This window comes from Eretmochelys imbricata, chromosome 6 (assembly GCF_965152235.1).
Source record: "Eretmochelys imbricata isolate rEreImb1 chromosome 6, rEreImb1.hap1, whole genome shotgun sequence".
In the NCBI taxonomy this organism is placed as follows: domain Eukaryota; kingdom Metazoa; phylum Chordata; order Testudines; family Cheloniidae; genus Eretmochelys; species Eretmochelys imbricata.
The window spans coordinates 124,110,441-124,125,751 of record NC_135577.1 but is presented as its reverse complement, the minus strand read 5'-3'; the positions used below and the strand labels follow the sequence as shown (position 1 = coordinate 124,125,751).

The window sequence follows — 15,311 nt, the reverse complement described above, 5'->3', positions numbered from 1 at the left end:
AGAGCTGCTGTTTCATTGTTTGTTTCACCTTAAACAGGCAACGCTCGTGTGACTTATTTCACATGAGGCGGTTGCTGTTTTATTTGTAAAAAGGAGGACTCGTGGCACCTTAGAGACTAACCAATTTATCTGAAAGAAGAAAAGGAGGACTTATGGCACCTTAGAGACTAACCAATTTATTTGAGCATAAGCTTTCGTGAACTACAGCTCACTTCATCGGATGCATACTGTGGCAAGTGTAGAAGATCTTTTTATACACACAAAGCATGAAAAAATACCTCCCCCCACCCCACTCTCCTGCTGGTAATAGCTTATCTAAAGTGATCACTCTCCTTACAATGTGTATGATAATTTGAGCATAAGCTTTTGCAAGCTACAGCTCACTCGAAAGCTTATGCTCAAGTAAATCGGTTAGTCTCTAAGGTGCCACAAGTCCTCCTTTTCTTTTTGCGAACACAGACTAACACGGCTGCTACTCTGAAACCTGTTTTAGTTGTTTTTCTTGGCTTCTCGCAGAGGGTTAATTCTATGAACAATAAGAAAAGGAGTACTTGTGGCACCTTAGAGACTAACCAATTTATTTGAGCATGAGCTTTGTGAGCTACAGCTCACTTCATCGGATGCATACCGTGGAAACTGCAGAAGACATTATATACACACAGAGACTATGAACAATGTTACTGGGCAGGGCGCTCTTGTTAATGGCCCGAGCACTAGATTCACAGCAGCACCTCTCTTGCCGTCCACTAGGGGCCGCTGTGGCGCCCTCCAAAATCGGCAGCGGCGCAGGGCGGGAGCCTGGACCCGGGAGGAGGCTGGAAGCTGTCCCGTCATCCACCTCGCGCCGGGAAAGGCCGCTCGCGCTTCGGGCCGCAGGGCGGGGTCTTTATCACGTGACCCACCGTGGCTGGGGCCGGGTTCGCTCGCCCCCGCGTCAGGAAGGGGCGGGCCCAGCGGGCGTGACCTTCCTGTCGGGGGAAGAGACGCACTTCCGCTTCCGAGTGGGAGGCTGGGTCGCGCTGCTGCTGGGCCGGCTGCCTCCCCCGCCGCCTGCGCCGAGCGAGTCCCCCTCGCAGGTAGGGCGGCCGCGGAGCCCGGGCCGCGCGCGCGCCTGGCTGGCTCCGCTCGGGCCGCGGCCTCCAGCGCGGGCGGGGGAAGGTGGCCTGGCCTGGCCTGGCCCGGGTGCGGCGGGGCCCGAGTCGGGGAGGGCCGTCGGGGGCGGGCTGGGCTCGGGGGCCCGAGGCCGGCCGGGGGGAGGCTCTGGCCCGGCCGGGGGGGAGGCTCTGGCAGATCCTAGCCGTGGCTTCGGTGGGTCTGGCCCGGTTCCCTCCCGGGGGCGGGGAGGGCGGCCGGTGCCCGGGGAGCAGACTCCGGTCTCTCTCCGCCCTGCGCGAGGCGCCCTGGCGGCTGGTTTCTTTCCGCGCCGCGGAAGGGTTTGTTCGCTTCTTGTTGGCCGCCGCCGCTGAGCCCTTGCGCGGCGGGGGATGTGTCCCTGCGAACCGCGGAGGCCAGCGCGCCCCTTGCGTAGGGGCGCAGCCCCGCACGTCCGCCCCCTGCTCTCCAGAGTGCTGCGCGAGCTCCTGCCGCCTGCGGGGTGCAGTGTCCCCCGCGGAAAGCGCTGTGGAAAGGAGGTGCCTGGGAGCGCGGCCACCGTGAGCGAGCTACCCCGAGTCATCCCGCAGAGCGGCGCTAAACGAGTGCCGCCTTTGGGGTGACAGGAAATGGTGCACAAAGGAATTCAGTAACTGCGGCAGCACGCCGCGTTACACCAGGGGGCACGTTGGTAACCCGTTGGTTGGTGCTTAGGAGCTGATCGTCAAGATGGCATTTATACTAGTTAGCGCTGTGCTCGTACACCACATGTAAAAAGCAAACAGGTTCAGTCTCAAGTTTGTTCAGCTGTGTATAGTGTAATAGTACGAAAAAAGCTTTGCTGTGTTTTTTGATTGTCTGAAAAAAGCATTTTGTCCATTAAGCTTATAAAATGCTTATTAAAATGTATATTAACTCGGGCAGAAGGACGCCTCATTGAAGAAAGCCTTTGGCCAGTCTGTTTCCTTTCAGTGTGACCTTAGTTCAGATCATGTGAGATGTAATACCTAAACATTTGTAAGCTGTTTGAGTTAGTATCACATGACATTCTGATTTTAGAATTAACGTGCAATATTATGTACAGGTTAAATAGGTTAATTGGCTAATTGACAGACTTCAAATTTGTCAGTGGGGAATCTTCATCATTGATTAGTGGGGTTCTTCAGGGTTTGGGACTAGGCCTGACACAGCAACATTTCCATCAATGATTTGGAAGTCGCACTGATAAAATTTGCAGATTGGCAGAGTGGTAAATAGTGAGCACTGAGTACTCATATGGTGTGATTTGTGTCACTTGGCAGCCTTGGCCTGTTCAAACAAAATGGGTTTCAGTACATCTGCATGCAGAGTGGTACATCTAGGAATAAGGAATGCAGGCCATACTTGTAGAATAGGGGGGTCTGAAGTCTGGAAAGCTGTGACTTTACAAAGGATTTAGGGTGTTTTAGTGGACAAGCACCTGTATGTGAGCTACCAGTGCAGTGGTGTGGCAAAAGAGGCTCGTGTGTGTGTGTGTATATATACACACACAAATAAAACAAGGGAGTAGTGAGAAGGAGTATGTAGGTGATTTTACCTCTGTATACATAGTCATCCTATTCCATGTGTTAATCATATCAAATGTGGGTGGCACTTCAAATCCTCTTCTGTGACAGACTTGCAGTCTTAATTGCAGCATCAGAGAATTTGAAGGAAGTCACAGATTCATGACTTCCCATGACCTCCGTGACTTCTGCAGCGGCTGGCCCCCGGGGCTGCCTGAGCAACTCAGGCAGCCCCTGGGCCAGCAGCAGCAAGAGTTTGGGTGTGGCAGGGGGTTGGGTTAGGATGCGGTGAGGGCTCTGGGCAGCACTTACCTGGGGGGGGCTCCCAGAAGCAGTGACATGTCCCTACCTCAGCTCCTAGGCAGAGGGGTGGCCAGGCGGTTCTACATGCTGCTTCTGCCCGCAGGCACTGCCCCCACAGTTCCCATTGGCTGTGGTTCCCAGCCAATGGGAGCTGCGGAGTGGGCACTCATGGCCCGCTGTGCCTCTGCCTAGGAACTGAGGGGCGTGGCATCGCTTTCAGGGAGCTGGGTAGGGAGCCCACCAACCCACCTCTCCCCCCGCCCCCCAGCACCCAAGTTTTAGTTAGGGGCATATAGTACAAGTCATGGATAGGTCACAGGCCCATGACCTGTCCATGACTTTTTCTAAAAATACCCGTGACTAAAATGTAGCCTTAGCCATAACCCTCTGTCACACCATATGCTAACATGTCTCTTCCCCACATAGTTATCAGGACTGTGCTTTACATGACCAAACTGTAACTTTTTCATTTATGGGTATTATTTCAAGCATCTCTCTAACATACATGTTCCTCACATGGTCTTTCCTGCTTACACCACTTATTCACCTTAGCATTTCCTTTTCTGAGGGACAGATCACTTGGTCATGTTTCTTCTTTGTTGCCTAAAACACAGGCTTAGTCTACACCAGAAAATTAGGTCGATTTAGCTATGTCGGTCCAGGGTGTGGAAAAATCCACACCCCTGAGTAGCATAGTTAAGATGACCTAAGTCCCTGTGTACAGACCACTAGGTTGACAGAAGAATTCTTCTACTGACCTGGCTACCACCTCTCAGGAGGTAGATTATCTATGCCAACCCTCCTGTTGGTGTAAGTGTTACCTACACTGTTGTGTTTTAAGTGTAGAAAAGCCCTCAGTACCATACACTAAAACTGGATGGACCACTGTTTTTATAGATATTTCCCTTTTAATTTTATTGGTATCTTCTTGTTACATAGTACAGGACCTGTCTGTCTGTGCCAGGCATTTATTATCTGAGCTCTAATTTCCCCATTTTCCCTGATTCTGAAACCCATATACTCAAAACATTGCATTTTCAGTAATGTCTGCCCATCTAGTTTCAAGGATAATTCTTCAGCGTTCATGTTATTGAAGTTATATACCATATACTTTCTTTCTGCTGTTTCTTTTGAACTCATCTCTCAATTTATCAGGATCATCTTCTAGACTTTCTGCAAACAACTTGCACCAAAGTTCTGTATTTCTTGTGAGGTATCCAGGATGAGCATAAAGAAGAAAGGGCTCACTAGTGGAATACAGTGTACACTTCTGGTATCCATATCTTAAAAGTATGTTGAAAATAAGAGAGGGCGCAGAAAACAGCCACAAAAATTATTTCAGGGTTGGAGAAAATGCCTTACAGTGAGAGACTTAAACAGTTCTATCTGTTTAGATGATTAAAAGATGACTTGACTAGAGTGTAAATATCTTCAAGGGGAGAAAATATCTGATACTACAGTGCTCTTTAACCTAGTGGAGAAAGGCATAACAAGAGCATAAGAAGCCAGAAATACCAAGAGGAAGTGATGGATTCTCTATCTCTTGATGTCTTTAAATCAAGAATGGGCACATTTCTGGAGAGAGTGTTTAACCTGTACCCAAGTTAGTAGGCTCAGTACAAAGGTAACAGTGAGAATGAATGGCTTGTGATGTACGGTTCAGACCTTTCTAATGGTCCCGTCTGTCCTTAAACCCTATGAATCTGAGAATAGAAGCTATATAATGCTAAAACAGTGGTTCTCAAACTAGGGCTGCCGCTTGTTCCAGGAAAGCCCCTGGAGTGCCGGGCCAGTTTGTTTACCTGCTGTGTCCGCAGGTTCGGCCGATCGCAGCTCCCATTGGCTGTGGTTCGCCGCTCCAGGCCAGTGGGGGCTGCGGGAAGGACGGCCAGCCCATCCCTCAGCCCACGCCGCTTCCTGCAGCCCCCATTGGCCTGGAGCCGTGAACCGCGGCCAGTGGGAGCTGCGATCGGCCGAACCTGTGGGCGCAGCAGGTAAACAAACCGGCCCGGCCCGCCAGGGGCTTTCCCGGAACAAGCGGCGGCCCTAGTTTGAGAACCACTGTGCTAAGAGAAAGTGAAAGAATAAAAATGTGGTGTGGCAACAAACAGGTATCCCAGCAGGAAGGAGAAGGGTGGGGTAGGTTTATGAAAAGAGAAGTTTTGAGAAACTTACATATCCAAATAGTTCAGCCTTCTACGGAAAACGCTCTTATTTTGTTTTTTAAGGTGAAGTAAACTTGGCTCTTGAGTTGTAAGTAATTGATACCAAGAACCATGTGTGTTTATGGCAGTTGCCGTGCCATTTGTTATGCCTGTCCTGGAAATAGCTGTCAGTTAGTTCCAGATAAAATTTAAAAATCCTACAGAGCCCTTTTTCCTGTTCAAGACCAGTTGTGGTGGCTCAAGGACAGAGATTATCAAATCTCAGCAGCTAGTTAATGACCTAATTATTAGCGCATCTCCTCAACATGTACAAGTTGTTTTTATAGTCCTGTAGTAAATAATTTATTGTGCAGGTCAGACTGAATGATATATTTGGTTTGGAAGGGAGCTGGAAAGACAGGGCTTTTTGTAAGGCATGAAGTATAGAAAAAGAATGGTTAATAGATCACCAGCACTTAATGTTAGTGTTAACTGAGTAGTGTTAGGGAAAGAGAGAGAGCAAGCAGCAGGAGGGGTGGACGTGATTTGAGCAGAGTTCATAATTCAGAAAAGTCACTGTAAATGTCACTTGTGACTTCAGGAGTATGTAGTCCAGTTGTTGGTTCTGCTGTGGAAGAGGGGCTGGTGGGTGGAACTGGAGGCTGCTGGAATGTTGTGCCCCATATCTCTGGATCAGAGTAGTGGGAGTATCTAGCAGGCCCTCTTCTTACCCTGAATGCTGGGGGAAGAGGGAGGTGGTTGGCATCTAGGATCAGAATCTTTTCACAGGCCATTCTGGCAGCTCTATCTCCCCTCCCCTGATTCACAGTCATGGCTGTATATATAGGTGGAGGCTGCTGAGGCTTGGTGTCTCAAAGCTGCTGGATCTGTTGGAGCAGGGCATGGAGCTGCCGTGGAGGGTATTTCCAGAGGCAGGGGTCTTTATAAGACAGAATTTCCTTTGTCTTGCCACAAATGGAGGGAAGCCTGACTTAGGTTTTATTTCTTTCTTTCAGTTCTGTAATCATTCCCACTCCCTTCCAAACTCTTAAACTTGAATAACTCCTTTCCCTCTCTCTAATATCTTGGATCCAACATGGGTACAGCTCCACTGCATCTAAGAGTATGTCTACACTGGAAACTTCGAAGCACTGGTGCGGGAACGCTCCTGCGGCAGCGCTTTGAAGTGTGAGTGTGGTCGCGCGCAAGCACTAGGAGAGAGCTCTCCCAGCGCTCCTAGTAATCCACCTCCACGAGGGGTGCTCTCCCAGCACTCGGAGCCTGTCTACACTAACATTTTATAGCGCTCTAACTTGCTGGCTCGGGGGTGTGAAAAATCACTCCCCTGAGTGCAGCAAGTCTGAGCACTTTAAAGCGCAAGTGTAGACATACCATAACTAGTTGTAAGCATATATGAAGAGTGTCAAGGAAAAAAAAACTTCAAATGAGGCATTTACCACTTGATCTGGCATTTTGCCTATTGAGACTTTAATTGAAGCATACGAATGACGATACTGGGTCAGACGAATGGTCCATCTATCCCAATATCCTGTCTCTGACAGTGGCCAGTGCCAAATGCTTCAGAAGGAATGAACAGAACAGGGAAATTCGGACTGATCCATCCAGTCCCAGCCTCTGACAGCTGGAGGCTTAGGGATACCTGGAGCATGTGGTTGCATCCCTGACCATCTTGCTAATAGCCATTGATGGACCTATCCTCTACAAACTTATCTAATTATTTTTTGAACCCAGTTATACTTCTGGCCTTTCCAAAATTCCATGGCAACAAGTTCCAGAGGTTGACTGTGCACTCCGTGAAGAAGTACTTTTTTGTTTGTTTGTTTTTTAAACCTCCTGTCTATTTCATTAGGTGACCCCTACTTCTTGTGTTTATATAAATGGGTAATAACACTTCCCTGTTCACTTTCTCATACTATTCATGATTGTATAGACCTCTATCATATCCCTCCTTTTTTAATCTCTTCTAAGATGAACAGACCCAGTTTTTGTAATCTTTCCTCAGATGAAAGCTATTCCATACCCCAAACATTTGTTGCCCTTCTCTTTACTCCAGTTCCAATATATCTTTTTAAGATGCAGCAGCCAGAACTGTACATAGTATTCAAGGTGTGGGCGTACCATTAATTTATAAAGTGACATTATATTTTCCGTTTTATTATCTATCCCTTTCCTAAAGGTTCCTCACATTAGCATTTTTTCCTGCCACTGCACATTGAGTGGATGTTTTCAGAGAGTTATCCAAAATGACTCGAAGACATTTCTTGAGTGGTAACAGCTAATTTAGACCTCATTATTTTGTATGTATTGTTGGGATTATGTTTTTCAATGTGCATTACTTTGCACTTATCAACATTGAATTTCATCTGCCATTTTGTTGCCCAGTCACGCAATTTAGTGAGATCCCTTTGTGACACTTCCCAGTCAGCTTTGGACTTAACTATCTTGAGTAATGACAGGTTTCAGAATAGCAGCCGTGTTAGTACTCCTGTTCTTTTTATCTTGAGTAAGTTTGTGTTGTCTGCACATTTTGCCACCTCACTGTTCACCTCCGTTTCCAGATCATTTATGAATATGTGGAACAGCACAGATCCCAGTCCAGATCCTTGGGGGACCTGTATTTTCCCTGCACTGAACAACTTGAATGGAATATTAATTTAAATATAATTTCTAAAACATTTTAGTGAAAAACTACATACGTTAAGGTGAATAAATAATATCTTATCTAATATGTTTTAAAGATTTACTTTTAGGGTTCTGAAAAGGGGATGGGTAAACTGGTATGGCAAGTCTACACTAAAAATATAACCATGGTCGGGGATACTAGAAATAAAATTACTGTCCTCTGACCTAGCACGAGATACATGCATGGGATTCGCTCATTTATGCACAGAGCATTTAAATTTTACTTGACGTCTATTAGTTTGAGGGTTAGGCCTACTTGCCAAAGTAAAAATTATCGTTAAACCCTCACACCAGGCTATATCCCTTTGTAATTTAATGGAATAAAACAGTTGTAAATTGTTTTTAATGGCAACGTTGTCAGTCACCACAGAAAAATGTTCATTGAATAAATGTGACTGATTTTACAGATATTCAGCTAGTATTTTTTAAATAGTGTTTTCGGTCAAATAGTGCAAAACATGTTGAATGTACAATTTGATAGATACTAATGACATTTGTCAATATAGTCGATGAACACTGTTCAGCCAGCCCTATTTATATTGGTTTTGCTTTTTGTTGTTCTCGTTCCCTTTCTGGATTCACTGCCCTTTGTCTTTTTTCTATAATAAATCATGGGTATCTATTCCTGAGTTGAATTTGAGGTCTGTTTGTTCTCTTTCCATTACGTTTTGTATTCTAACTCCTGCCCTAGAAAAGCTTTTCTCTTTCCCCACAAATATCTATTCAGGCCAGAATAGATGATAAAATGCTCCCTTCTGGCCTTAAGCTCTGTCCATCAGTCTCTCCAGCTCACTCCTGCTCACCTCACACCTCTCAATGCACCACAGGGCTTAGAAGTTAATCAGAGATCTAATAGCCTGAAGATTAAATCTGCTAGCCAGAGATTGATACGAAGGCCAGGTCTACACTACAGACTTTTGCACCTCCACTTCTTTACTCCTCCCTCTAGCCTTCCGGCAATAGTGATGAAGGGCTGTCCGCTACCCAGTTTATCCCTCGAGATTTCTGGTTGCTACAAACTATCTCCACTACTCTGCGTCTCCTTTGTTTGTGGGCACCTTCAATGAGTAGCCATCCCTCAATTTGCCCAAGCAGCAGACTGAAACTGGTTTGATTCAGCTCACTGCTGCCCCTGCTGTTCCAAATAGGAGTAGTAAAAACTGACAAGATGGGTCAGTTTTCACCCTGCTGCAGCTTGGGAAAGTTCTGAGCAGGAATAGACAATGGGATGGTTTGTCTTTAGATTCACGAAGACAGCATCTGTTCAGTCAGTTCACGTTTTGAAGGTTGTCTTCACAAATTTAATACTACTAAAAATAAGAGTTTAGATTATACAGAAACTGAGAGCAGTTGCCTGGGGCAGCTTTCAACTTGCCATAAGCACATGGAATTTTTAAGCTCTGGTTATGTGATCCAGTTTACAGCATAGGCAGGTCCCATCTACCATGTTATGACTAGTTCCCTGATGTGCTGGAACTGTAATGTTGACAGAGGTCCTACTAAAGAGAAAAGGAGTACTTGTGGCACCTTAGACTAACCAATTTATTTGAGCATAAGCTTTCGTGAGCTACAGCTCACTTCATCGGATGCATGCTCTGGAAAGTGTAGAAGATCTTTTTATATACACACAAAGCATGAAAAAATACCTCCTCCCACCCCACTCTCCTGCTGCTAATAGCTTATCTAAAGTGATCACTCTCCTTACAATGTGTATGATAATCAAGTTGGGCCATTTCCAGCACAAATCCAGGTTTTCTCACAGCAGGAGAGTGGGTTGGGGGGGGGGGGAAGAGAACCTGGATTTGTGCTGGAAATGGCCCAACTTGATTATCATACACATTGTAAGGAGAGTGATCACTTTAGATAAGCTATTAGCAGCAGGAGAGTGGGGTGGGAGGAGGTATTTTTTCATGCTTTGTGTGTATATAAAAAGATCTTCTACACTTTCCAGAGCATGCATCCGATGAAGTGAGCTGTAGCTCACGAAAGCTTATGCCCAAATAAATTGGTTAGTCTCTAAGGTGCCACAAGTACTCCTTTTCTCTTTGTGAATACAGACTAACATGGCTGTTACTCTGAAACCTACTAAAACTGTCTCTTCACCCATGAGAGAACTATCTTAGTCCGCCCTGGCAACAGATGGATATCTGTTCAGCTCTGAATCCTAAAAACAAAGCCATGGTTGGGGAAACTGACATCTAGTAGAATACAACTGCTGTGTGCACTGAACTTAGAAAAATAGGCAGGAATTAGCCTCCTTACAAGCTCTTGCCTGAAATACTTTGAGAATTACTTTCAACTAACTTCATTATTTTATTTTTTTCCCTAGTAAAATGTCTGGAGCTGATGACTTTTCGGTAAGTAATTACATTTCTTTCTTAAAAATCGCTTGGCCAAGCAACTTGATTCTGAATTTCAGACAGTTATTTAAGAAATAATGGGGAGGTGATTCTTCTGGTGCTGCAGTTGTGGTATTCGCTCTGGAGTGAGTAGAGCAATGCAGAGGGCTAAATGTACTAATCTGTCAGATGGTCTCCTTGGGACTTTCAGGTCTGAGATTAGCATTGAAATGTAATTCCAACATGCTGCCTTCAAGGTAGCTATGTAGAAGATGCTTAAGACCCTTCCCTCTAGATTTGCACTGAAAAGTTTGCTTATTGTCACAATGGTATCTCTCCTTTTGTCTTCAGTTCTATCGCTATAGCATGTCAGAATGTCTCTTAACTTCTATTCTAAAGAGAAGCTATTCTGAAGAGAGAAGCTATATGAAATTAAGCGCAACCATGCAGGAGCTAATATAGCTTTACCTAACAATATTGTATGTAATTTGTAAATGTACAGTTAGTGATTACAATAGTAGGCAGTTTGCAGTCTCACTGGTGCTCTGTTTTCTAGTTGGCAGATGCTTTACCGGATCATTCCCCTGCTAAAACCTCCAAAGTGAGCAATACAAAATCTGGTCAACAAACTGGTCAACCAACACAAGGCTGGCCAACTTCCAATCCTTGGAACACCCCAAGTGCTCCACCTACTGGGCCATCTGGATTGCCACCAAATACAACAGCCTCCAGTGTGCCCTTTGGACCTCCCCCAACAGGAATGTATCCTTCAATGCCACCTGGACCGCCTGCTCCATTTCCACCACCTCCTACTGGACCCTCTTGCCCTCCTCCTGGTGGTCCATATCCACCCCCATCTGTGCCAGGTCCTGTCCCGCCAGGGCAATATCCTCCACCAAATATGCCCTTTCCAGAGCTTCCAAGACCATATGGTGGTCCAACAGAGCCAGCTGCACCTCCTGCTCCTGTTGGGCCATGGGGATCCATGCCTTCTGGAGCATGGGGAGCAACAATGGGAGGGCAGTATCCTGCACCTAGTATGCCATATCCACCCCCAGGGCCATATGCCACTCCTACCCAGACACCCGGGGCTGCACCTACAGTACCGTGGGGTACTGTTCCACCTGGAACATGGGGACCTTCACCACCCGGTCCATTTCCTCCACCCACGGGATCATATCCAGCTCCAGGACTATATCCTACACCCCCTAATCCTTTTCAAGTGCCATCTGGTCCTGCTGGTACTCCATCCATGCCTGGTGGTCACCATGTGAGTATTTAAATTGTACTATGTTGAACAATTCCAAAATTCATCACACACAAGTACTGATGTTGGGCAGTGGAAAGACCACTTAATAAAATGGTATGGACTGTTAGAACTGCTATGTATTTTTTCCAGTCAACAGTTTAATGGGACATTATCTGCCTAGTGGAGTTAAAAGTATGGGAATGCTCAGTTTAGGCAGTTAACTCAGATTTGAAATACTATTAAGCCTGAGAAGTATGACAGTGGTCTTTAGGGTTGTATTTTATTGGCCTTCCAAAAATACTTTCATTTCAGGCATCACTTTGATTTGTCTTCTAAATATGAAAATGCAGCTAGAACTCCTTGCTTAAACGAGAGAATGGAAAGAATTATTCGTATAGAGACTAGAATCAAAGGCTGTCTACACTAGCACTTTTGTGGGTAAAACTTATGTCAATTGGGTGTGAAGAAAACACCCTCCTTACTGACATAGGTTTCACTGACAGAAGCACTGGTGTGGACCGTGCTATATTGGCGGGAGACACTCTCTTGCTGACATAGCCTTACTGCGGCTCGTTGCGGGGTGGTTTAATTATGCCAACTGGAGAGATCTCTCCTGTTGGCATAGAGCGGCTACACAGGAGACCTTGCAAGGGCACCGCTATACGGTCTCTAGTGTAGACATAGCCTTAGAATGTAGAACTACCGGTAAAAAACAAAACAAACCACCATAGTACCAATTGACTTGTACACTTAAATTTGTCCTTGCCTTTAGTTGAGACATTTACTTAGTGCTGATTTGAGGATGTATTGTCTTGCTAAAGCCATAAATTGACCTTGAATTTCACTTTTTAATTTTTTACAGCCTTACCGCTGAATTCATGCTGGGCAACAAAGTACTGTAGCTTTCCACCTTCATCCACTATTTGCAGAGATTTTTAAAAATTTTGTTTCAGTAACTTTTGGAATTGTGAAGAGCACTCACCTCTTGTACGTACTTCTGACGTATGAAGGAGCAATCTGCATAAATTTAACTTGCTCATATGCTGGCATCTTTTGGTTTATTAAAGTGAATTAGGATGAGCAGACAAAGTCAAGTCCTGTGGTTCTTACTCAAGGCAGAACTTCCTTTTTGAGGGGGGGAAGGGAGTTGCCAAGTGAGTAAGGATTACAGGATCAGGCCTAAAGTCTTACTAAAAAGTTAAACATTAAATGTCAGTGATTGCTTTAAGTTTTGATACCAGACTTGTGGGGGTCACTAAATGGATGGATAGTCATATTTTGTCTATTTTCTGTTTATTCTAGGATATCAGTAAGAACAATGTATTTTGAGATTTCTTTGTGAAATCTCTTTATTTTAAACATGCTACAGTAATTCAACACACTAAAGAGAAATGGAGCATGTGAATTTGAAGGTGGTCTCAGCATGTATTTATTATACACTCAAGCACAATTTCTCTCCGATTCTGGGACTACAGAGGAGCAGTCATAGGCCGAAGTACTTAGTCTAACTTGTATGCACACCTGTTCACATTCACAAACAGGCATTTATGTGCAACTCAAGTAGCACAAATCCACAAATGTGAGGTCTGTGCATGAAAAGGAGGGCATAATTTTGCCAGCCCAAAATTAGTCGTGGTGACTGGAAGTTTGGCTTGTTCTCTACATGAAGATAAACTGATTCCCACTAGGAGATAATCCTGTCTCTTAACTTGGGTTCTGTCCATCTGAAACTTAGCTTTGCTGCCAAGCTATGTGAACTCTGCAGAACTTTTATTCAGCATCCTTGGAAATTAAGCCTGAGTTAAATTAAAATAGTCCAGTGGCAAAAAGCTGCTTTTGGCATTCCACATAGTGCTGTGACCTAGGTAGATCCTTAAAATCCATCTCCCTCCTTCTGCCATATTTTTAAAATGAGCCAGTCTTATGTCAGAACTCCATTGAACATAGTAATTGGTAGTACCTTTGTTCATACCTAGATGTATGTTGTACCTCACTGAATGACATGATCTGATTTGGTTTTAATTGAATGACTAGAAATCTGTGTTCATCAGAAGTGTCACTGCTATCAATTTCATTCTCCTGACTGAGAATCTTTATGGAATTATCATAATGATGATTTTTTGCATTACCAAGACACATTCTTCACTGAGACTTGGGCTTTTTTAATTCATTATGGTACTTTGATTACCTAGACTTTTTGTGACCATGCAGAAGTTATTTTATCCCAACCTGGGAAATCTTAATTTAGCATCTGTTGGTGGAATTAAAAATCTGAATTAGTAATACTGACGGATTAGTAATACATCAGCTCATTAGGAAATCCATTTTCGTAGTGGAACTGTGAAATCAAGGTAACTTTCTCTTCCCTCCCTTACTATGGACGTCTGCATGCACAGAGTAGTGGGCTTTTAAAAATAAACTGACTGGCCTGGTAGTGATGATGGATACATAGCCATAGTCTCCATGGCAGTTGCAAGAACCCTGAAATAAATTTTACAGAATAGTGCAGTCTGTGAAGGAGCTGTGGCCACTCTAGCATATTGACATATTGATACTAAATAGCCAAGGTAGGTGTGTTTTGTACTAGGAAGACAATAGTGGAACTGAACAACACAAATTAAGACTTGTCCCTAATATTCAACATAAATCATAGTATCTATGAACACTGGAAATCAGAACCAGAAGAAATAGTTTAAATAGGATATTTCATAAATTTAGTGTAGAATTCTATTCCTATAGAATATAGACTTCAAAAATTCATTGCTGAATTGACTTAAATTTCTCCAAGACTGATACAGCTTCTACACGTGACTATAGCAAACATGCTTTGTTGCATCTGGTCAAGTGCATTTGACATGTGCGGCCTTAGTCTGTAAATTGATCTACGGAAAACATAAATTTATTTAAAGGAATTGATCCTGTAGTCACAATGTGGGTAGAACGTGCACTGGTCTGGATCTGTTTGCAGGGGAAGGGGCCAGATGTAGAAAATACAAAGTGAACATATCAAATTATTTTTTAAATGGCGATTTCCAAAAGTAAATAAAATAGATGTCTGGGTTCTTCCTGGAATAGGCAGGATTTATTACTGGAAAGGTTAGGCTAAAATTCAGATACATATGGGACACTTTTTCAGTGTATATTCATATTTCTTGAAGTCATGAAAACTGTTTCATATCCCCTTTGTTTTGTGAGCAAGGGTCCTTGCATAGCAGTGAAAGGGTTTATCTGTTAATGTATTGTGTAAAAACTCAAGTTGTCACTGTATGCTGTGTAGTAACTTTATCACATGTAATGTCAAGTGTGAGCAACTTCTGGCCTGAAGCTTTTGCAATGGAATCTGTACATTTCTATGCATCATTTAAGTTAAATTGCTGAGAAGTTTGTTTTGATTTGTGCTTTGAGATTGGCATACTGCATTTGTTTACAATATGAAATATAAGCAATCACATCTTTAAAAAGTATAGACTATCACCTGCTGCTGTATTTTCTTTAGATGAGACAAATATTGCTGTATGATAGCGAAAAGCTATAAATACAGGATTTGATATTTTTTGAAAATGCTGTCACTTTTGTATAAGATTGGACATTAAACGTATTTTCAGGACTGATGTTTTTCTGTCTTTCAATGCCTGCTTTTACCCACTTTTGCCACACTGTAAAGCACAAATTTTATATTGATTGTGAATGGCAAAAACAGGACTTCCCTGCATGAGGGAAGTAAGGAAAAGCTGAATATAAATTTGGAATTGTTTGGCCTCTAAAAAGGCTGCTTGTGACACTTGGATGAAGGATATACAGAAAGCACGGATGTAACACTGCAATGCTGTCCGTAGCACCTCTTATGTGGCACCTGTTTTTAAAAACTGCCTTGCTAGCTAGTGGAAATTGGACATCATGGATGTGATTTGTTCAGGATTAGAATGTCCTTTAGCCT

General features: G+C 44.0%; 1 protein-coding gene across 2 annotated transcripts; it reads left to right on the top strand.

The window, feature by feature from the left end:
• The first annotated feature begins 961 nt into the window (after positions 1 to 961).
• MAPK1IP1L (mitogen-activated protein kinase 1 interacting protein 1 like) lies at positions 962 to 14,981 on the top strand. Of its 2 annotated transcripts, XM_077819592.1 has the most exons (5): positions 1,003 to 1,076; positions 7,663 to 7,806; positions 10,116 to 10,143; positions 10,682 to 11,395; positions 12,237 to 14,981. In XM_077819592.1, the coding sequence occupies exons 3-5, from the start codon at positions 10,120 to 10,122 to the stop codon at positions 12,246 to 12,248; spliced, it is 750 nt and encodes a 249-aa protein (XP_077675718.1). In that variant the 5' UTR covers positions 1,003 to 1,076; positions 7,663 to 7,806; positions 10,116 to 10,119; the 3' UTR covers positions 12,249 to 14,981. The 2 variants fall into 2 exon arrangements, with proteins under 2 accessions (XP_077675717.1, XP_077675718.1); XM_077819591.1 differs by lacking the exon at positions 7,663 to 7,806 and having other exon boundaries at positions 962 to 1,076.
• Positions 14,982 to 15,311: the final 330 nt, after the last annotated feature.